Source organism: Branchiostoma belcheri, unplaced genomic scaffold, assembly GCF_001625305.1.
Source record: "Branchiostoma belcheri isolate BF01 breed outbred unplaced genomic scaffold, Haploidv18h27 scaffold33, whole genome shotgun sequence".
Lineage (NCBI taxonomy): Eukaryota > Metazoa > Chordata > Leptocardii > Amphioxiformes > Branchiostomatidae > Branchiostoma > Branchiostoma belcheri.
Window position 1 is genome coordinate 306,334 of NW_017803943.1, and position 22,016 is coordinate 328,349.

Here is a 22,016-nt window from a genome sequence, read left to right on the forward strand (position 1 = left end):
GGTCGGGTGGGTGAGTGAGTTAGTGAGTGAGTGAGTGAGTGGGTAGGTGGGTGAGTGAGTGAGTGAGTGAGTGGGTGAGTGAGTGAGTGAGTGGGTGAGTGGGTGGGTGAGTGGGTAAGTGAGTTAATGAGTGAGTGAGTGAGTGAGTGAGTGAGTGAGTGAGTGAGTAAGAAAGAAAGAAAGCAAACAATGAAAGAACTTCAAGGAAGAAAAGAGAAGGCAAAAAGCAAACAAGCTAGGAAGGAACAAGGCCTGAAGGAAGGAAAGAAAGAAGGAAGCAAGAAAGGAAATAAGGGAGGAAGGAAGAAGGCAAAAAGAAAAGGAGGAAGGAAGGAAGGAAACAAACAAGGGAGAAGGGAAAGAAAGAAACCAGACATGGAGCAGGGAATGAAGGAAAGAAGGAAGGAATGACGAAAACAACCAAGGAAGGAAGAAAATAAGCAAGAAAGGAAGGAACGAAGAAAAAAGAAAGGAAACAAGGGCGTAATCAAGAAAGGAAGGAAGACTGCACATACAGTCAGTAAACCCAAACCTGTAGGTGAGCGCTGGTCTCCCCTGCCGGCGGGCGGACAAGCCTCCTGCCGATAGCGAAGTACATGACGGACAGAGCGACCAGCGGCAGGACGAAGAACCCGACCGTGATGACGGTGGTGTAGTGAGTGGGTGAGTGAGTGAGTAAGTGAGTGAAGGAGGAAAGAAACAAGGAAAGAAGGAAGGAAACAAGGAAAAAAGGAAAGCACGAAACGAGGCAGGGAGCAAGAAATGAAAGAAATTAGGACGTAATGAAGAAAACAAGCAGAACTCAAGGAATGAAGAAAAAAAGAAATAAGGAAGGAAGGAAGAAAACAAGCAAGAAAGGAAGGAAGGAACGAAGGAAAAAGGAAGGCATCAATAAAGGAGGGAAGAATGCACAGACAATATGAATGAGTAAACACAAACCTGTAGGTGAGCGCTGGTCTCCCCTGCAGGCGGGCGGATGAGCCTCCTGCCGATAGCGAAGTACATGACGGACAGAGCGAGCAGCGGCAGGACGAAGAACCCGACCGTGATGACGGTGGTGTAGTGAGTGAGTGAGTGAGCAAGTGAGTGAAGGAGGAAAGAAACAAGGAAAGAAGGAAGGAAACAAGGAAAAAATGAAAGCACGAAACGAGGTAGGGAGCAAGAAATGAAAGAAATTAGGACGGAATGAAGAAAACAAGCAAGAACTCAAGGAAGGAAGAAAAAAAGAAATAAGGAAGGAAGGAAGAAAACAAGCAAGAAAGGAAGGAAGGAACGAAGGAAAAAGGAAGGCATCAATAAAGGAAGGAAGACTGCACATACAATCAGTAAACCCAAACCTGTAGGTGAGCGCTGGTCTCCCCTGCCGGCGGGCGGATGAGCCTCCTGCCGATAGCGAAGTACATGACGGACAGAGCGAGCAGCGGCAGCACGAAGAACCCTACCGTGATGACGGTGGTGTAGTGGTTCTTCCACGCCGAGTCCACCGGGAAGTTACACTGGCACACCACCGTGCCGTTCAGGTCCAGCTCCGTGTAGGTGGCGATGTGCAGCACAGGACTGCTGCTGGCCAAGTGCACTTTTAGATTAGTAAATTTCAATTTTCATTAGGCCGTTGGGCTTTTAGTATCGCAAAAGTGTAGGGGCATGTCCCTGTGAAAAAAACTCGACCGAAAAAAAACATCCGTCCTGTAGTCAGTTTTTTCTTCATTACTAGAAACATTACTACAAAGCAAAAGCATGTTGTTTACCTTCACATGTTCTAGCCTAACAAAGCATTGCTCTATTCATTCTTATTACCTACTCGTTCAACACATTCCGTTCATATACTAGTGTTTGGTGACCAGCCCCTCTGCCCTGCTACATAATGTAACGCAACACCACAGGGTGTCTGCTACAGCACCAGTTACCATGGTGACAGCCGTTTGTAGCCTGAAGTCCGACCTTGTTTAATAGCTTCAGTCCGCTCCCTAAGATCCGCTACCCCGCCAACAATACTGGTCGGGGTAGCACATCTTGGACTCCACGCCATAAGACGTTTGGTCCAGGCCTCATGTGTTTGAAGAAGAAGAAACAGAGCAAAAGCAATATGTTTTCCTTGTACGAAGGTTAACAAAATAAGACGTATGGCAGTAAGAAAAACTAGTATGTATGGTCCGACCTGGCAGCCAGCGAAATGCCCCAGATCGATCAGATTTCCATTTCCATCGGGCCATTGCTAGTGACAAATGTGAAGTTCTTGGCACATTAGCAACGAGCTGTGGCAATTAACACGAAATGTCCTCATCAGTGTTTGGACACTCTTTTAAAAGATAAACCAAGGGCGTTTTAGAATGTCTTTGACAATTACAGAAACATTATAAAAAGTATGACAAAACGTAGTCCGACCTGGCAGCCAGCGAGATGCCCCAGACCAGTGCGATGGAGAGCAGCGCCCGGCGGCGGCGGTTGGATGACTGGGTGAGGAGCGGGTGGCAGACTCCCTGGTACCGGTCCGCGGACACCGCCACCATGGTCAGGATGGACGCCTGGAACACCAGCACCTCGAAAAACGGTGTCAGTTTACCTGCAATGGCAACAGTCAAACATGTACCAAATTAGCATTGGGTTCACCTGGCTACTGGTACTATACAAATGACCACCTTTGCATTAGCTAGAATGCCAGGAACCCCAGCACCTTAAAAATAAAAAACGGCGTCAGTTTACCTGCAATAATAACAAACACGTTGCTGTAGAACCCGAACCATGTTCGATCTGACGTAATTCGAACAGAAAACAGTCCCTTTTTGGTACGGGGGATGTGGTGAGGCCATGCTGCACTTGCTCCTGAGCAAATGTCGGCCTTTCTAGTTTTTATATTGATCTTTCTCACCAGGTCCTTTGTAATTCTGAGACTGCCTGTCTACTGTAGTAACCTTATTCTTCAACTCCCCTTAGGGATCGTTCTAGACAGGTCTGACTGCCTCTCTCTTTGAAATTCAAGTCTTCAGAAATCATTCACCTCATTATACCTCTTCCTGGAAGAGTAAACAGATAACTCTAAGCCATCTATCAAACGTCAGACATGATACATAACCCCTCCGTTGATAAGATGAGAAAACTATAATAACTAATCTCCAAGCAGATCCCTCTCGGTGGCAAAAAGACAGTATCAAATTGGCCAGACAGTATCCATTAGCCAGATAAGCTCCATTAGCCACCGACGGGGATCAGGACAAAAAAAACGGCCATATATGAAAAGGTAACGATCATTCCCCACAACCTCTGCTTGGAGAGTTTATAGTAACATTGGTGTAACGCATTTCTTCAGATAACTAGAAGTGACAGAATGATCGACATGATGATGGTAGTCACGCAGAGGAAGAAGAACATGCACAGCATAAAGATCAATCCTCTCTTCTCAGCATAAGGGTACAGCATCTTTATCCTCTTGTCTAACAAGAGTTCCGAGATCTCATACCTCCATGAAATATGGGCTTGATATATAAATGTAAATTTCTTCCTTAATTACGCAAATGACCTCTGCATTAACATAATATATGCATCGTGATGTTAAATTTTGATTAACTTACAGATGTCCCAAGTATGACATTCCCATCATTCACCATTAAGAAATCATAGAATTTTCGCACTAATTATGCAAATTAGGTCATCATTTGCATAATCAGTATCTGTTGATGTTATATCTGCCATAGGTTACATACATTACATCTATGAAAGTACTATAATGTCAAACACTGTAATTATAGAATTTTCTCATTAATTATGCAAATAAAGTCCTCATTTGCATAATTTGCAGTTAATTATGTACATCTTTCTCTCTCAGCTACCTACCTACCAAAGATGATGAAAATATGTTGTTCCTATCTGGACTTATTGGCTCCAAGATTTCGCCCCAAGGTCCCCTGCAGTTCCAGAACTAGCTGCTAGGGGGACCAAACCCACACCACTTATTCCTGTCAGGAAAAGGAATCTGTCACCAAAAAGTCAAGACCATAGCATGTTCAGAACAAAAGATACAAAAGGCGGAAGTTCTGCTGCAGTACCAAGGTCATCCACCAGGAGGCCCATATTTGACCTTGACGTTCGTCTTCCTAAGACTTACCAGCATACCAAATATCATCACAATCCATAAAGGCGTTATGAAGTTATGCTGACTACAAATGTGCGGAAACACAAACACACACACAGACAGACAGACAGACACACACACACACACACACACACACACACAGACGCGCCAAAATCAATACCTCCATTTTTCATGGAGGTAACAATAATGTGTCTTCGTGAACCGAAGTGCTGATATGATGAAGTGTTATCTGGTACCACTGCAATGGTCCATGAGATTACCTACACGGGCAACACAGTCTCCAAAGATTGGCTGAGTGCATCGTTGCAAGCTCCAGGGGAGTGAAAATGGCTTTTTTGTTTATCGGGATTATTGTTGTTGAACATCAGTACATCAGATACAGAAACTCATGATACAGAAAAGCTAGCCTGCCGTACACCATCTCATGATCTCGGGGTAATAATTGGCACCTCTCGAGGGCCGGACGGTGGGCAGATCGCTAGGACCGTGATGTAGTCAGGCTACGGCAACACAACCGATTAATGTTTCGTGCCTCGAATAAAGAAGAGGGTCTGCATGGGGGTCCTGGCGACGCTAAACGGTAAATTCATCTGGGTCGACAACGCATCCAGTGCAGTTTTTAGGGTTTGAAAACCCGATTTTTCAGAGCCAACATTTTAGTGATTTTTCTACATACTAAGTTGAAACCACACTATCCCAATGTATATCGAGCAAAAATTCCCAAAATGGTTACTGGCTAGGATTAACTGTGAATAAAACAGCGCATAACGCTTGACAGAAAAGGGCATACAGGCCCGCAAACAACACTTTGACAGCAGAAGTTTTCCCTGAGTTCCTGACTGCCGGGTAGGTCAAGGAGAGATCAGTTATACTTAGCTCTGTATGTTCGTAAATCCTGAGACCTTTGCTCTTTTCCGGGCCTAATGATCGCTTAAGAGCAGAGAGTAATCCTCGACCGTGATCTTGAAGGCCCTCACCAGACCTCGGGAGACTTGACTGATGCATTCAGACAAGTCTCTAGAGGCGAAGCTGCCTAGCGAGTTTTTTGACGGGCCATTTAGGAGGACAAAAGCGTCAGCTCTGCGCCTCGCAAGTGCCAAGATAGATTTGCGTGAAGCCTGGCAGTAGTGTGAAATGTGCGTGGGAAAATCTTTAAGAGTCTGATTCTTCCCTCACAGTTTTGGATTTCACACGACTTCAAGTCTTCAGACCCTTTTGTTGCAGACTTTGGGAAGTAATAAGTTTTGAGACATTGACACTTGGTCATCGATTCCGTTAGCATCGTGCAAGCAGCTCTGGTCTCCCTTGAACATTTTCGCGAGGTTCGTAAATCAATGTGTACTGCACTGGCTTGGGGTTTTAGCTGCACAACCGAAGTGTACGTTTCGGTAAGTAGTCTCCTCCAGACTCCTTTGCAGGCTGAATGAATAGTAGAAATAGGCCTAAAAAGAGGGTATCATTGACGAGGGGAGTTGGCCGGCCAGAGAAGGTCCATTTGCTTCACGGAGTCTGTGAGAAGTAGCTACGATCAGAAGGCATAAAAGTAATCCGCTCATACACTCAACAAGGGCAATAACTGAGCACCTCGGATTATTAAGGTCATAAACAGAATCCCGTTGCCATGGCAACATTAACTTATTACACTGATACGAAATCGTTGCCAACTACATTTTAGGAAAAGTCACCAAGTTTGGTGGTTCTTGCGCAAGCCGTTCAGACGATATTTGACATCAAAGTTGGCGCGGGCACTTTTAGCCCCCCCCCCCAGAGGGGCTTCAGCCCAAATGAATGGAAAATGTAATACTGTGATAACTTAGTCTTGATCCCAAGCAGTGGATAAGAATTATCAGTTTACCAGAAATGAAAATGTCATTCTGTGATAACTATGATAAGTGTACTTCATTCAAAGACAAGCTGTAGGAGCGGGAGGTGGATTCTTCTGTCATCAACAGTCACAGCCAGCAAATCTCCTCTTAATCAACACGATCTTCGTGTCTTATATGGCTGTTGAAGATGGAGATTTTAGTCCCAACGGGGTGAAAGAAAACACAATCCTTAGAAGTAAAGGTTGACTCTTCAAAATGGGGTCGTGTGGCGCAGCAGCAGCGTGCGTGACTCGGAATCAAGAGGTCCCGAGTTCGAGTCTTGACATGCCACCGATCTTGTGCCATTGGGAAAGGCACTTTACACGACTTTCCCCACTAGATTCAAGTGAAAATGAGTATTGTCTGTCCTGTATTTGTTTCTATGTGCTGGACACAACACCAGCAACAGCTCTGTTCCGAGTGCATTGCATCGTTGCAATTTCAATAAAATCAAAAATAAAATCAAAAGATGAGCATTGGCCGTGAACATCACGCGAGCACAACCATCGTGTCCGAGGTAATTCTCTATTCCCTGTAGACAGCCTCTTCCCTGCCTACAGCAGCCAGACTGGCCCGCGTAGTCTATTGCTGAATCCCCGACTGAGTCAAGATTGAATCAAACCAATCAAAATCGCATCAACGCTAAATCCAATTTCTACGATGTGACGGAGAGAAGTGACCCTAGTCAATCGGTATTTCCGGTGCCTATCTATCAAATACACTTCCAGCAATGGCATGGATCCACTCGCAGCTTAACGAAAAAAAGAGAAGATTTTGCGAAGTAGTTAAAACGCTCTCTTGCATAGTGATTGCATTTCTTATATAATTGACATCGATGACCTGTTGACTTTAAGAACAATGATTGTAAGGCCCCATGTGAATACTTTTTTGCTACTGATATTTTGTTGGTGCGTATCTTACAATGGGATGAATGACCTTTGCCATAGCTATGTATAAATTTTATTGCAATTTTATTGAATGAAAACCTTTATTGTACACACACACCCACTGGGTTAAGTACAGGTCACAATAAAAGGATGGAATACAGATAACGTTACATTATATACATTATATAAGTAGCTACAAAAATTAAGTAAATTCGTTTTTTTCTCGTTTCTCAGTAATGGTGAAAAGGTAAGAACAGGTATGTTTCAATATAGAAGGTTTGTCTAAGCTCATTAGAAATATTTATTAGTATTATTCGTTTCCTCAGATCTGTTTTGTAAGTACAGTGTAATAAACATGTAAATACATGTATCTACGTTATCAATTTACCGCAAATTTACTACTGGCAAATTCCTGATACTACGCGTTGTACACTTGGATATGTTTTTCTATCATTATCATGGCATAAAATATTTACACCTATCAGTAAGCGGCTGATACGTTCTTATCATGCTGTTGCTCGTACTCGTATGTGCCTTTAATACCAGCCAAGGGGCGTTTTAAATTGAAATGCAAACTACCTCAAAGAAACAGGAAATTAAAGCTAGAACTGCCAGTTATCTTTCAAGATATAAACCGCCTCGATTAATATGAAGGAATAAAAGACTGTCTAGTTTGAATTCCATGTAGACCTGGCTTAGACATGATGTGAAGTTTAATTCCGGTCAGGCGAGACAAATCGCGTATTTAGTATTCTCAGCCATTCCCAGCCATTCACGGTGAGAGTGAGAACAATTATAATTGTCTCATCACATCTTTGACACGTTTCCTGCTCAGCGAAGCGCCTAGAAAGTTCAGTCTCCTGCCCCGCGTGTTGTGGTTGTCTAGATGTAACATGACATGGTATTTGATGCGCATACGTTGCTACGCCCCGTATGTAATTGTAGCTGTTATGGTTGGTGACTCTGATATAATTCGTCTCTTCCTATCTAGCCACTTAGACAAACCCGACCCGTCTGGAATAACCAAGGCGCTGAGCTGGAAGCTTTAACATCCACGTAGAGGTGGTAGATATAAAAATGATATAAATGTAGGAGACATCCACTGGGGACAAACCGAGAAAGTCTGGAATAACCACGGCGCTGAGCTAGAGACTTTTCCGTCCATGTAGACCGGCCAGATAGGTATAAAGATGGTATAAATGTAGGAGACAGCCTCTCTAAATGTACTATGTGCAAGGGTGACCCTAAGAAGTGAGAACATCACTACTGGAATACTCTCCATGATCCAATCAGGCGAGCTTTGGCTGATGTCTGACGTGTTTTTATCGGGCTCTCTCTTTTTTTTACTGTTATCTTTTTGTACTCCAGCCCAACCTACAGTAATACTTGTCTAGTCGGCTTTCTGTTTGTCTGGTATATATGTGCCTTATATTTAACTTAAGTGCATTTGGCCCGTGTAGGGCGTGACATGCAATAAAGTTCATTGTCATTGTCATTGTCATTATAATAGCCTTAGAAAATGGGTCACTTTTAATCTAAGAAAATCGGACAAAGTATAGGTCACCGGATAATCTTTTTATGATTTCATCATATCTCTTCGCAGCCTTTTGAACTCTTATTCATTCTCTGTAGGCTTGCTGCCAGAAAAATTGATGAGTCGTGTCTGACCTACATGCACACTTCTCAAACTTTTCTTCATTACGTATGCATCACCTCGGTCTACCTCCTGATAATCATATGCAGTAGACATTAAGGCGCACATCTAAAAAGCTGTGGGCGAGCCCCAGGCCGCGACCCCTATTTGACTGTTATTTGGCTATCGTGAAATCCGGCTTCGAAGTTATTACTGTTATTACTTCGAAGTTTACACTGCCAAGTGCCAACAAAGTGAAGAAACTTGAACGATGAAATATTCAATGGGCTGAACGTTTTATGGATACATGATATGCCTATACGGATAGAGGTAAAGAAAACGAGGACAATGCCCCTGTCACAAGCTTCATACGAACACTTTGTGAGAGGAGTGAAGGAGACCATCTACATCAGGGTTCACCAGCCTTCTCTCAACCGGGACGGGGGGCGGTACCGACTTCCAACGAACTTTGACCCAGTTCTGACGTCACATGTGCGGAAGATCACGTGTCTACAGTACTTGGGTTAGACAGCTGACTAAGGCAGGGAGAGTCGGTCGAGACTTTTAGTGAGTCGAATTTTGTCCTTTTGAGTTTGAGATCTAGAACAGTCTAATTCTCAATATGCCGTACGACAGTATTACCGTAACGATAACAATGTGAGGGTATTCTACAGCATGAAAGTTCATCTGAGTTGGTAAATTACATTATGAAAAAAACTCTCCAACTCAAAATTTGACTCACCAGAAATTTTAGACTGAATCACTCAGTCTTCCTCAGCTATCAACGTGTCCACAGCATTTGGGTCAGATAGCTGAGGAAGACTAGTACTACTAGACTGAGTGATTCAGTCGAAAATTTCTGGTGAGTCAAATTTTGAGTTGGAGAAAAGTTTAAGTTTTTTCATAGTGAGGGTAGTCTTGGCACAGTCGTCTCAGTATCAAAGGAAACTCTTGTTGTTAGCCTCTACCAGGCTTCGGGAGGCGGAAAGACTAGAAATCGGCCAAAAAGAGAGATTAGCATGCCAGGGGAGTTGGTCTGCTGGAGAGAATAGTTTGCCGCTCCCGAAGCATGTGCGGAGTCGCTACGACCAAACAGTATAAAAGTAATTCCAACAAAAGAACGGGAGCGGCAAATTGTTCTCTTCAGCAGATCAACTCCCCCGGTATGCTATCTCTCTATTTGGCCGATTTTCACTCTTTCCAGCCGCCTCCCGAAGCCTGGTAGAGGCTACTTGTTGTAATTGTAACCTAAAAAGTTATGAGTAGATCCCCGTTAACAGCCAACTCCTGACCTTTCCTCCACTGTTAGTACATTCTGCACACGCCGCTAAAAAAACTAATTAGCTTCTTCCAGGAATCTACTGTTACAAACAGCTTTGTGAAGAGAGTCATAATCACTTTTAACATTCAAATGACATGAAGGCGATGTCGTTTTCACACTATTCAACTTACGCAGACGACTTCGCTGCGACGCCGATGATTGTGTGAAGTGTGAGGAAAGACCACACCGCCTTAATTTTATGGATGACATCCACGCGCGCACTGTTAAAAAAAAAGATCACGTCTGGTCTGGCTCTATCTAGGCCTGGGTACTCCATGGTAGTTAGCGACAATACGGGGCCGGTGGTAACCCTTGAGGCTAGGCTACACCCAGGCTACAGAAGCTCCACGACTCAAGAACTCAGTACATACGTACAGTGCCGATTACTCAATTCTGCAAAAAGCCAGCATGTGCCGGCTTGCCGTGTACGTCGCTATGTACTGCCACAAATTCACAATACCAACTTTGTATTCCTGTACGTGGTTTAGTAGCATTTTTATTTTTGGCCCGAATTTTTTTTTATTCGCCCGCGCGCACTCGTTTGGGGGTCTTCAGAGGATGTCATCCATAAAATTAAGTCGGTATGGCCTAATCAACGCTCATTAACGCTTCATTCTTCTAACGAGCACGTGTAGCCACACTAGTCACACATTAGTTACACCTACGCCCAAATTCTGCTTAATAGGCTGTACGGCTGGTACTTTCTTTTATAATGTAACGATTTGAAATTCACAGAGGGCATCTGCTATTAGCCAGTTCATTCATTCATTCATTCATTCATTCATTCATTCATTCATTCATTCATTCATTCATTCATTCATTCATTCAAGAACATGTAGTGAGTTTAACTCACAGAGGGGTTCCCCCGGCCCAGCAGCCATGGAAAGGGCACTCAGTTCAATCATCCATCCATCCATCCATCCATTCATCCATTCATTCATTCATTCATCCATCCATTCATCCATTCATTCATTCATTCATTCATCCATCCATCCATCCATTCATTCATTCATTCATTCATTCATCCATCCATCGATATCCATCCATCCATCCATCCATCCATCCTTCCATCGATCCATCCATCCAACCATCCATTCATTCATCCATCCATCCATTCATCCATTCATTCATCCATCCATCCATTCATTCATTCATCCATCGATATCCATCCATCCGTCCGTCCGTCCGTCCAACCATCCATCCATCCATCCATCCATCCATCCATCCATCCATTCGTTCATTCATTCATTCATTCATTCGCTCACTCACTCACTCACACACTCACTCATTCCTATAAGAACATATAACAGGTAGTACTCACAGAGAGCCTCTCCCAGCAGCCACGGGAACGGCACCCAGATCTCCAGCAGGGAAATCGGCATGCAGACCAGCAGGACGAGCAGGTCATCCAGGCTCAGGCTCATTCATTCATTCATTCATTCATTCATTCATTCATCCATCCATTAATTCGTTCGTTAATTCATCCATCCATCAATCCATTAATTCGTTCATTCATTCATCTGTCCATCCATTAATTCGTTCATTCACTCACTCACTCACTCACTCATTCCTTTAAGAACATATAACAGGTAGTACTCACAGAGAGCCTCCCCCAGCAGCCATGGGAATGGCACCCACCATTCATTCATTCATTCATTCATTCATTCATCCATCCATCCATCCATCCATCCATCCATTCCTCCATCCATCCATTCATTCACTCACTCACTCATTCCTTTGTGAACATATAACAGGTAGTACTCACAGAGAGCCTCTCCCAGCAGCCACGGGAAGGGAACCCAGATCTCCAGCAGAGAAATCGGCATGCAGACCAGCAGGACGAGCAGGTCGGCCACGCTCAGGTTCAAACATTCATTCATTCATTCATTCATCCATCCATCCATCCATTCATTCATCCATCCATCCATCCATAGCATCCATCCATTCATCCATCCATCCATCCATCCATCCATCAATCCATCCATCCATCCATCCATCAATCCATCCATACAGCCATACAGCCATCCATCCATTAATCCATCCATCCATCCATCCATCCATCCACTCATCCATCCATTCATTCATTCATTCCCTCACTCACTCATTCCTTTGTGAACATATAACGGGTAGTACTCACAGAGAGCCTCTCCCAGCAGCCACGGAAAGGGAACCCAGATCTCCAGCAGCGAAATCGGCATGCAGACCAGCAGGACGAGCAGGTCAGCCACGCTCAGGTTCAGCAGGAAGAAGTTTGTAGCGGTGCGGAGCTCCTTCACGCCGCACACCGACGCCCCCACCGCCAGGTTCCCCACCACGCCCACGGCGAACACCAGCCCGTACACCGCGCTCACGGCCAGGATGTCCGCCCGGGGCAGCAGCGGCGACGCCGCGTCCCAGTCGGGCTCGAACGGCCACCCCAAGCTGCCGTTCGGGAAGACTCCCTCCGTGAGGTTCAGGTACTCCATCTCTGGGGGAAGATGGAGAGAATTTAGCTTTTGTGATGCTGGCGATGGATGAAGGAAGGAAGGAAGGAATGAAGGAGAGAGGGAGAGAAGGAACTAATAAGGAAGGAAGGAATTCAAAGGGTGACAGGAAGTAAGGAAGGAAAACGAGGAAGGAAGCAGGGAAGGAAGCTAAGGAAGGAAGGAAGGAAGAAAAAGGCATAAGGATGGAAAGAAGGAAAGATGGGAAAGGGAGAGAGGGAGGGAGGAAGGAAGGAAGGAGGGAAAGGGTGAGAAAAGGAACAAAAGAGAGACCTATAATCTATAACCTACATATATATACAGTCTGTATAGTAAATATATCGGCATTGCCGCGGAAGAGGGCGACAAAAGTAGCCTTCGACCAGAGACCAGAGGGCAAATTGCCTGCCCAAAAGACTCCCAGCAGAAACAAAATGATTGCAAAAGACTCGGGCTTCGACAGATCCGATCCCACGGCAGACATGACGGCACCCTACATGTTCTAAATGTCAAGCGGCGCTAGACTAGTGTTGCGTGAGGAGCCGAGGTCTAAGATACTGGAGTAGAGCTCAGATACATGTATGCAGGCTTCAGTCTGTAGGACAGGCTTCAGTAGTGGGGTCGTGTGGCGCAGTCACGACTTTCCTTACTTCACTCAGGTGGAAATGAGTACATAGCTTCGGTTAGGGACGTCCCTCGTTTAGGACGTTAAATGCGCAGGTCCCGTGTTTGGGGAGAACCACACCACACGCACGTTCAAGAACCCACCGCACTTATCGAAAAGAGTAGGGGACCTTCCGGTGTGATTGGTCTAAACCTTACAATCCGGTCTTACGCAGCTTGTACATGTACAAAACCGGTGTGTTCCGCCTAAAGGCGGTTTACCGGTTATGCGAAACAAACAACGACAGTGACGGAGACGCTTAAAGCGTCTGTGCGGTTGACGTTTTCTTGAGAAAAACAAAACCTCACGAAAGATCCATCTTACCGATACCAGTTTCGTTTCATTTAATTTTATTTATCTACCCAGGCTTTACCAGTATGGTATAATTCAGTACCATATGTTGCTATATCACAAGCCTGTCCGTAAATTATATTCTTCGGCTTGGAGGCAGCTCTAGCTAAGTGTCAGCTGAATCACAAAATATAAGACCATATTTTCATCTATCAAAACTGTAGGTTGAAGATTCATTAAAACGTATCACATACCTTCGAACCAGAACATGGTTGAGTACAACACTCCGACGGTTCCTAAGTGGAAGAGAGAGTGAACCGCTCAGCGGGCAGCCGGTTTCTGCGAAAACTCAGAGATTTAATGCTGATGATCTCAGGTGTGAAGACGACTCCGGCTGGCGCGGCAGCAGATTTATGAGCAGACGGTGAATCTTGTGGACGAAACCACACTTGTTACGGGTGGGTGAGCCTCAAGTAAGGCACACAGCTCGCCCACGTGCCTGGCCTGGTTGTGTCGTTACACAAGGTTGTTAACTTAATTACATGTACACCACAAGAGATTTCCGGTGGAGAATTGTAAGACATGTTTTAGACGCAACGTTACGAAAGGTTAGATGTTGAAGTACTATTCAGGGATGTCTCGATGCTTGATTTCTGGAACGATCTAAACTTACAAGTCTGCTGTCGACCGCAAGAATGCTTGTGTGTGTGCTCATCGGCTTCTGCGACCTCCAATCTTCCTTATCTCCAAGCGGATGCTTTGGTGGCCGCAATATTATATCGAATTATAGTTCCAAATTGGCAAGACAATAATCCGCTTAAAAGAGAGATACCGCTTAAACCAGGTCAAGAAATAAGCCGAAGCATACAACCCCTGACTCTGCTTGGAGAGTACAATCTTCCAACCGTTTCCGCCATACAAATTGTTACGCTTTCGACTGTATCTCCTGTGTGCCTTCTAACTTTTGAATCCAAGCGGTGTGCTGAACTATTAAAAGCAGCGAACTTACAATTGTAGCCATTTCATTTACTGTATTAATTTTACCGGGAAATACACACTGGGAACTACACGACTCGTAACACAGATTTACACAAATACAGAAGAACTTATTGCAAGACAATTGCACATGGTACAATGTATGGCAACGACTGTTTAATATATATATATACATATAGGCAACTAAAATCATTCCTTTCCCGTTGCGCCTGCCGGTCTACTTAATGGATTCTGCTACTGCTTCGTCCTTGTTCAGCGGTCTAGAGGTCTACCTAGTCTCCATCAGACTCTTTTTGCAGGCTGAATGAATAGTAGAAATTGGCCTACAAAGTGGATATCATTGGCCAGAGGAGATGTCCGCCCATATAGAAGCTCCACTTTTTGTCATGCAGGCAACATGGAGCTTCTATAGGCGGACATCTTCTCTGGCCAATGATAGTCTGGTGGAGACTAAGGTCTATCCACCCACACGCGACATTTGATCTCTCACTACTAACGTACCGTAATCCTCACTCTCTGCCTCTGGCGTATTCTCACTCACCTACGCTGTCACCTGTGCACTCGCAATTAGTGACTTTTGATTGTAACAAACTTTGGTATCAATTATTTTTTCAAAAGTGGGCTCCTAATTAGTGATTAGAAAGAAATGGTGTGTTAATTTCCAATTTTAGTCCTGAACAAATTGTGTCGGTAGGAGGAACTGTTGGATTTTTTTTCTCCTAGGTTATTTCAGATCTCGGCTGAAGTGATCCGACAAATACAGCTTGCATTGTGGGGTGGGGTCGTGTGGCGCAGTGGCAGAGTGCGCGACTCGGAACCTAGAGGTCCCGGGTTCGAGTCCTGACATGCCACCGACCTTGTACATATGTGCCCTTGGGAAAGGCACTTAACACGACTTTACTCACTTCGTTTAGGTGAAAATGAGCATTGTCCTGTCATGTATTTGTCTCCTGTATTGGTGGCGGCATTGATAATAAGTTGATAAAACTTGAGTGTGCCGTCACCACGTCTGGTGATTACATGTTGGAATACAGCTTAACAACCAGGACCAGGACTGTCTCTAGGGTTCATCACAGTTTGCTTGTGGGGAAGGGACAAACTATTTACTCAATGTGCTTCTGAAAATGCTTGAAAAGTAACATTTCACTAAATGGGTTGGGAATTCTGATGACAGATACGACATATTATCACAGTCAACCCAGAAAAAGGCCAGGGTCGTTTGGGTTTCGTGGCTTATCATAAGGGTATATCCGGAAACAGGATTTCTACCTGAATACAACCATTTTCCATGGTCCAGTGGTTATCATAATTGTCTTTCCGTGACTCTTCAATCAGGAAAGGTATCCTCGTGGGGAAAATTCACGCGGTATAATATATGCAACACATCTTTTTGTCAGCAATAATTTGCCGCTCAGTCAAGGAAAACAACAAGCAGAATGTACGAACGAGAGGTAGATGGCAATGTTACTGAACAAATTAACTGGCGCCATGTTGCTCTATCTAATACATTTGACCTTAGGTCCTCCTAATATACAGGCGTTGAGAGCAAGTTTCTATGTTGCTCTGTCATACGTTCAGTACAATAACGTTTTCCTAGCTAAAAAAGCGTTTTGTTGTACTGTTGACATTTGATGTGATATTTCAGTAGAGAAAGAGTAGATCAGGCTGCAGTAACACGAATACGTGTGTTATAAACGGGCAGCTGTGGTTGTGAATCTTATTTAGATCGACTTTAGAATAGGCTAAGCAGCGGAGTAGCCTGATAAAGTTACTCTCCTACCTCCACCCATCCAATTGATTGGTCCCTAGGAGGGTGGCAATTAATTCGTGGCACCTGCAGCGAGAGATTGTGTATAACCATGGAGATATATAATACACACGTATATTATACATGGAGGCTTATTGGTTTTCATGATAGATATTTTTGGTTCCGTTGTTCGAGTATATTCTCAGTCCACGTCGGTGAAATACTTTCTTTGTATCCATGTTCTCTTCAATTCTTTATCCTATTTTATTTCTTCTATCTTCATGATGAAACGTTAACTACTTGCCGTGTGCGCGTGGGTTGTGTTTAAGTAGAACATATTGCCTATAATGGGCCACGTAGCTCGTCCACGTGCCTGACTAACACATGCACGGCCGCCACCTACACAACACAACGTGAACATTTATGTTAATGTCAATGGGCCATAACTTTTAGACGCTACTTTTGATAACGTTGAGATGTGATTCCGAAATGTCCTAGATTTGATTGACGACGTGCTCTAGAATATTGATTAGCTCTTAACTCCTGATCCAGCTTTGGCGAGACCTAGACCCGGTTTCACAAAAGTAGTACATTAACTTAACCGGCTGTAAAAGATAAAATTGCCTGCTGTATTTAGTTTTCCAAAATCAAAGTAGCAGATGAAACATTTACACACGTATTGCGCTGATTGGGGTGAGCTCTTGCCACCCCAACAGGCCTGGCAAATGGACCTGTTATTTTCCTAGCACGTAGGCGCCTTGCTTTTCCTGCCCCCATCAGCCTACATTTGACATACAGTGAATTAATCTCGCTCATGTTTCAGCGTGTTAACCGAAAGTGTTTTGAAGGGAAGACAAAGTGAAGTGGGTAGAAAATGTTCTAAATTGAGCAAGACCTAAGCGGTTACCAACAAGCAACACTTAAATGGGTGTTCTAACTTCAGTTTGAAAATTCAGTGTTTTTTGTCCTTCAGCTTCGATGGTGCCGCCATTGGTAAAATGCCAATGGTGAAAATAGTCACAAAAATATAATTACGTTTTTTAAGTGAGGTTGTGTTACTCCAAGGTGACACTTTCAGTGTGGTGTAACTGTTGCGTGAAGTGACTGTAAGGAAAGAACGGGCAAAGGTCTACGTGTATTTTCCGCGTTGTCTGTAGATCATTCTTGAAACGTACTTGGTCGCTTACGTTCTACGTAGCACGTCTTTTGTTGTCATGAATTCGCGTTATTGATATATTAGCGTTATATATGTTTCTGTATAGCCGCTTCAACAGGTTTTCGGCGTACCGCATCAGCTTCGCAAGCACGCGGCGCGGCGGCAGCTGGCTACCTCGTTGTACAACGACAAAAAGTCTCCAAACGGCCTATCGTACTATCGTCCGAGTTGCCAGCCTTCCTGAATTTACCGTGAAAACCTGCTCAGACGCCCCCGTCCCCGAAACAGACTCTGGCATTCCTCTTGTCAAAAATTGTTCATGAAATAATTCACGAATTCTCCTCAGCCATTCTGGCACTATGAAATATTCAATTTGGATCTGATGGTTTATTCGTGAGGTGAAGTACTGTCCACACAAAACACGGGGCAGAGTTCAGAGTCTGGGTCTTATTGAGGTCATACCTAGTATATCCCAGAGGTAAAGAGAGTGTATCTGTACCACTTGTAGATCAATTGTGATTCTATACGGAACTTTCTTCGATCTACACAATGCATAGATTGCAAACGCCTGAAGGCCCCAGTCGTTCTGTAACAAGGTTTTCTGCTCTGGTGATTTGATACTTAATTGGGTCGGAGGGAGCAACTTTAATCAAATGAAATCGGGGCGTCGACACGGCATAGGGAAGACCTTTTCAACCTTGAGAGCCAAGATGCGAGCTGATGAGCATTGGGGTTTTGAGAGCTTTAAGTTCATTGTCCGGTTTGTGCTCTTCTTGTGACGTTAGTAGCGTACTTGGTAAAGCTACTAGCGAGCCTGCAGCAGCGGTAGTAGTAAAGGTCCTCGAATCTTCCAGTCGGGATCCATGCCAAGCCAAAAAGTACAGTGGATAGTGATAGCCTTTGTATGCACAATTGAGGATCTAGGAGCCGAAATCCTGGAATTGTGCCTAACACGGCAAAGTTCACAGCCTAGGGCCACAGTTCCTATAGAGGTTAAGCCCTGGCCAACTCTTTGTTCTACTTCTTCAAAAGAGCTGGCAAACTTTCCCAGATGCTGCACACTGTACGTACCCAGCGCCTGTGACGACCAGTGAGAAGATTAGCTCTTCGTGCTCAGCTGAACTCATCGGACACGAGATCACTTTCAAACCTGTGCCCACGACTTTCTAATCAGGTCAGGCACGACATCCAATGTTGAGAGTCAACACCTGTCAGACAGGCTTCCGCTCCGGAAAGGGCTTGCGTGACGTTCGTCCTTTTACCATTGACACTCGATCTTTGTGTTGCGTGAACGGTCTGGCAACAGCCGGCGTAACCAGAGGGCCACTTCAAATTCTGTCACCACATGAGGGTCTGCATGGGGGTTCTGGAAATGTCACTCTGTAACTAACTTTCGGGGGGGGGGTAAGTTCGGAAGTGATTCGTCATTGATTATCCTGATGAAGGCGACAGTGGTCATTGAAAATTTGATCCTTGTGTACCCTTTGTGTTAGAAGAACGTTTAACATCGAACTATATGTGAAAGTACTTTGTACTTCAGTACAGCATAACTTCTTTCAGTGTCTGAAACAGCTGTAACTAGAAAGCCAGGAAAATTTGCAAAGCAACTGCATAATGTTTGCCTCCACTTGGTCCGGCCTATCAAATTACTTCCCTGTTTCATCATGGTGATAGACGTATTTGGTCCAAGTCATTGACCCTATCTGAAGAAGAAACCGAGGAAACACAACATGTTTCCTTCTGTGGACTATACTATATTGGGAAGACGCTGGGAAGGCTAGTTATATAATTCGCGAACGATTATGCAAAGTGCTATTATGTGCAAATGTAGGTAATATTTCCATATTCATTTTTATTCAAAGAAACTGCAAAGAATGAGATGAATATCTATAGCTGACGAGTTGTAAAACGTGTAACAAATTGGACGCTCGGGAAGCGACCTCCATACAGTAGGGTAGAGCTGATTGATGCTTAACGCATCCCTTAAGATTAATTACAGGGCAGCTACGCACAACCACAAGTCCCAATCCGCCCTTGTAACCCGGTTTCCAGTCTACCGTGTATTTTTTATTCCAACATTTCATGACTAGACATGGTGACGGCACACTCAAGTTATATCAACTTATTTTATGCCGCCACCAACGCAGAGGACGAATACAGGACAAGGCAATACTCATGAAAGTCGTGTGAAGTGCCAGGACTCTAACCCAGGCCTAATGGTTTCGAGTCGAGCACGCTGCCGCTACGCCTCACGACCCCACCACGGTTTGGCCGGTCTCTCTTCGGGTCTGTAGAGTGACGTTCTCTAGGCTCCCCGTTAGGAGTATGGGTGGGTGGGTTGATACATCCACGTCATCCAAAACTCCTACAGAGAGCCTAGTTGAGCTGCTGACTTTCCTTATGTTAAGTGCAGGTCTCTCCGGTCTCGAGTGGTGATGGCGTCTCTGTCTCTCATTGCCTGGTAGAGGAATTTTCCGTAAGGCGTTGCGAGCTGTTTTGATTCCCCTGTGCACCCACACAATATGAAATGTAAGATGGGAAGTTTTTCTTTGCTAGCAAATTCAATAAACGTACTGTTGATTCGACACGACGTCGACAGAAAGCCAATATGTCGTTCTATATGAACTCTCTAAGTGAGAGGTACAGGTGATAACATTGGGTAGAGTAGCCTGGAATCCATCCGTGAACGCTTTATCTCCAGAGAGCGGACAGTTAGAGCGGAGGAACGGAGCGGAGATAAAGCGTTCACGGATGGATTCCAGGCTATGGGTAGAGGTGTCTGTGTGAAATTTTCCGTGAGGCGTTGCAAGATGTTTCGATTCCCCCTGTGCACCCACACAATATGAAATTTAAGAGGAGAAGCTTGTCTGTGCTAGCAAATTCAATAGACGTACTGCTACGTTCTGTCACTTTTGATTCGACGCGACAGAGAGCCAGGAGGTCGTCCTATAACACCCACTCACTTCTTTCAAGGCGTCAGCTTTCCGGAATCGTGACGCCATGAGGGGGTCACAGGTGCCGGAAAGTTTGTACCTCCCCCCTGCACTTGATGCACACGTCTAACCCCGAGTTTCGGGGAGGGCGCCTTAGACCGGAGAGAGAGAGAGAGAGAGAGAGGGAGGGGGAGAGAGAGAGAGAGAGAGAGAGAGGCAGAGAGGGAGAGAGACAGAGAGAGAGAGAGAGAGAGAGAGAGAGAGAGAGAGAGAGAGAGAGAGAGGGAGAGAGACAGAGAGAGAGAGAGAGAGAGAGAGAGAGAGAGAGAGAGAGAGAGAGAGAGAGAGAGAGAGAGAGAGAGAGAGAGAGAGAGAGAGAGAGAGAGAGAGAGAGAGAGAGAGAGAGAGAGAGAGAGAGAGAGAGAGAGAGAGTTTGTATGAAATATGTCGGGAAATAGTTGATAATCAATAACTGCTTTTTATGCACACTTGACAATAAAATGTAACATTGTGAGTACGCGGCCCGCGGCCTTGATCTACTTTACTGTGAAATCAACCAATCATCCTGTGGGCGTACTTCCTCCCCAGCTGTCTACAGCCCGGCCTGCTCCCTTCTCCCCTTTGATCTATTAATTGCTAGTTTGGTTCTTGAGGCCACCTCATTAGAAAGAACAAATTACCGGCCTCGTGTCCCGTTCCGATTTCACAGTGTCTGGCATGTTACGTTCTTAGCAACGCATAATCTGCAAGCAGATCCGTAGCCTCCTTCGCAGACTTGTAGGGAGCGGCGTTATTTTTTTTTCGGTGAGCGACGCGACTTATGGTTTTTATTGTCCAAGTGCAGTCGCAGCCTTTATACGGCTGAATTGATGCAGGGTATCACAACAATTACAACAATCAAATAATACACATGATACACATATTTGTTCCACAATTATTTTTTGTGGAACTGTCGCAAGGGTCTGTGCGGCTGCCTTTCGGCGCCACAAGGTGACCTCAATACGACTTTCCCCAACCGAAGTTAGGTACCCATTCACACCTGGGTGGAGTGAGGAAAGTCTTATGCCGCGACTTATGCCGCGGAGGGACGATTTTGCCGCCGTGGGAGTTTTGCCGGGGAGAGACGGCTTCGTTTTTTTTCCTAACGAAATCGTCTCCGCGCCCTACAAGTCTGCGAAGGCGGATAAAGCAGAAATTCTACTTGGTGGCTGTAAGACAGTATCAGTAGAGTTGGCAAGACAGTATCACTGGAAAGGCAGCATCCAATACGACACCTGAAGCTGTCCAAAAATTGGATACTGCCTTGCCAATGGTAGTGTCCTGCCAACCCTACCGCCTGGTTCTGGCTAAAAAGAAAGATACCAGTGCGGCAGTACAAAAAGAGAAATCACCAAAAGAAAACGCATATAGAGACGCCAGAAATAAACCAATCGAAGCATAAACCCCCGTTTGCAGTGTAGTAGGCTTGCAGGGATGGAGTTAATGGCGTCGTGATTGGTCCGTAATTAGATGAAATTGCATGAATTGAGAAGTCGCAAAGTCGTGTGGGGAGCGGAGAATGGACCAGCAGGACACTAATAAGTGTAACGTTCAATGGTGCTCCATCGTACTCTCCAAGCAGAGGCAGAGGTTGTGGGGGAACGATCGTTAGTTTTTTATATATGGCCTGTTTTTTTGTCGCTACCCACGTCGGTGGTAGGCGACCTTCTCTGGCTACTACATGTATGTTTGTATGATACTGCCTGGCCAATTTGATACTGTCTTTTTGCCACCGAGGGATATGCTTGGAGATTAGCCCCAGCGGCGACGTAGTTAGATGAGAAGACACGGTGATGAGATGATGAGAGAGCCTTGAAGCAATCAGCCCAGCACCACCAGCACCTGGTGTCTCGCGCCGCTACCTTTCGTCTCGTGTCAGGGTCGGTCGTTGCCATTTTAAACGTTTTTTTTTTAGGCTTTTGCTTTGTGCGA

The 22,016-nt window shown here is 44.9% G+C and overlaps 1 protein-coding gene across 1 annotated transcript in view; it reads right to left on the minus strand.

Moving 5' to 3' along the window:
• LOC109475126 (growth hormone secretagogue receptor type 1-like) overlaps positions 1-20,114 on the minus strand; it is a 22,268-nt gene extending 2,154 nt beyond the window's left edge. The window contains exons 1-6 of the mRNA XM_019775662.1: positions 20,072-20,114; positions 19,374-19,570; positions 13,663-13,717; positions 11,934-12,263; positions 2,386-2,563; positions 1,338-1,560 (exon numbers count right to left, since the gene is read on the minus strand). Of these exons, the coding sequence (XP_019631221.1) occupies positions 1,338-1,560; positions 2,386-2,563; positions 11,934-12,263; positions 13,663-13,717; positions 19,374-19,570; positions 20,072-20,114 (1,026 nt within the window). The remainder of the gene's footprint in view (positions 1-1,337; positions 1,561-2,385; positions 2,564-11,933; positions 12,264-13,662; positions 13,718-19,373; positions 19,571-20,071) is intronic.
• Between the last annotated feature and the right edge of the window lie 1,902 nt (positions 20,115-22,016).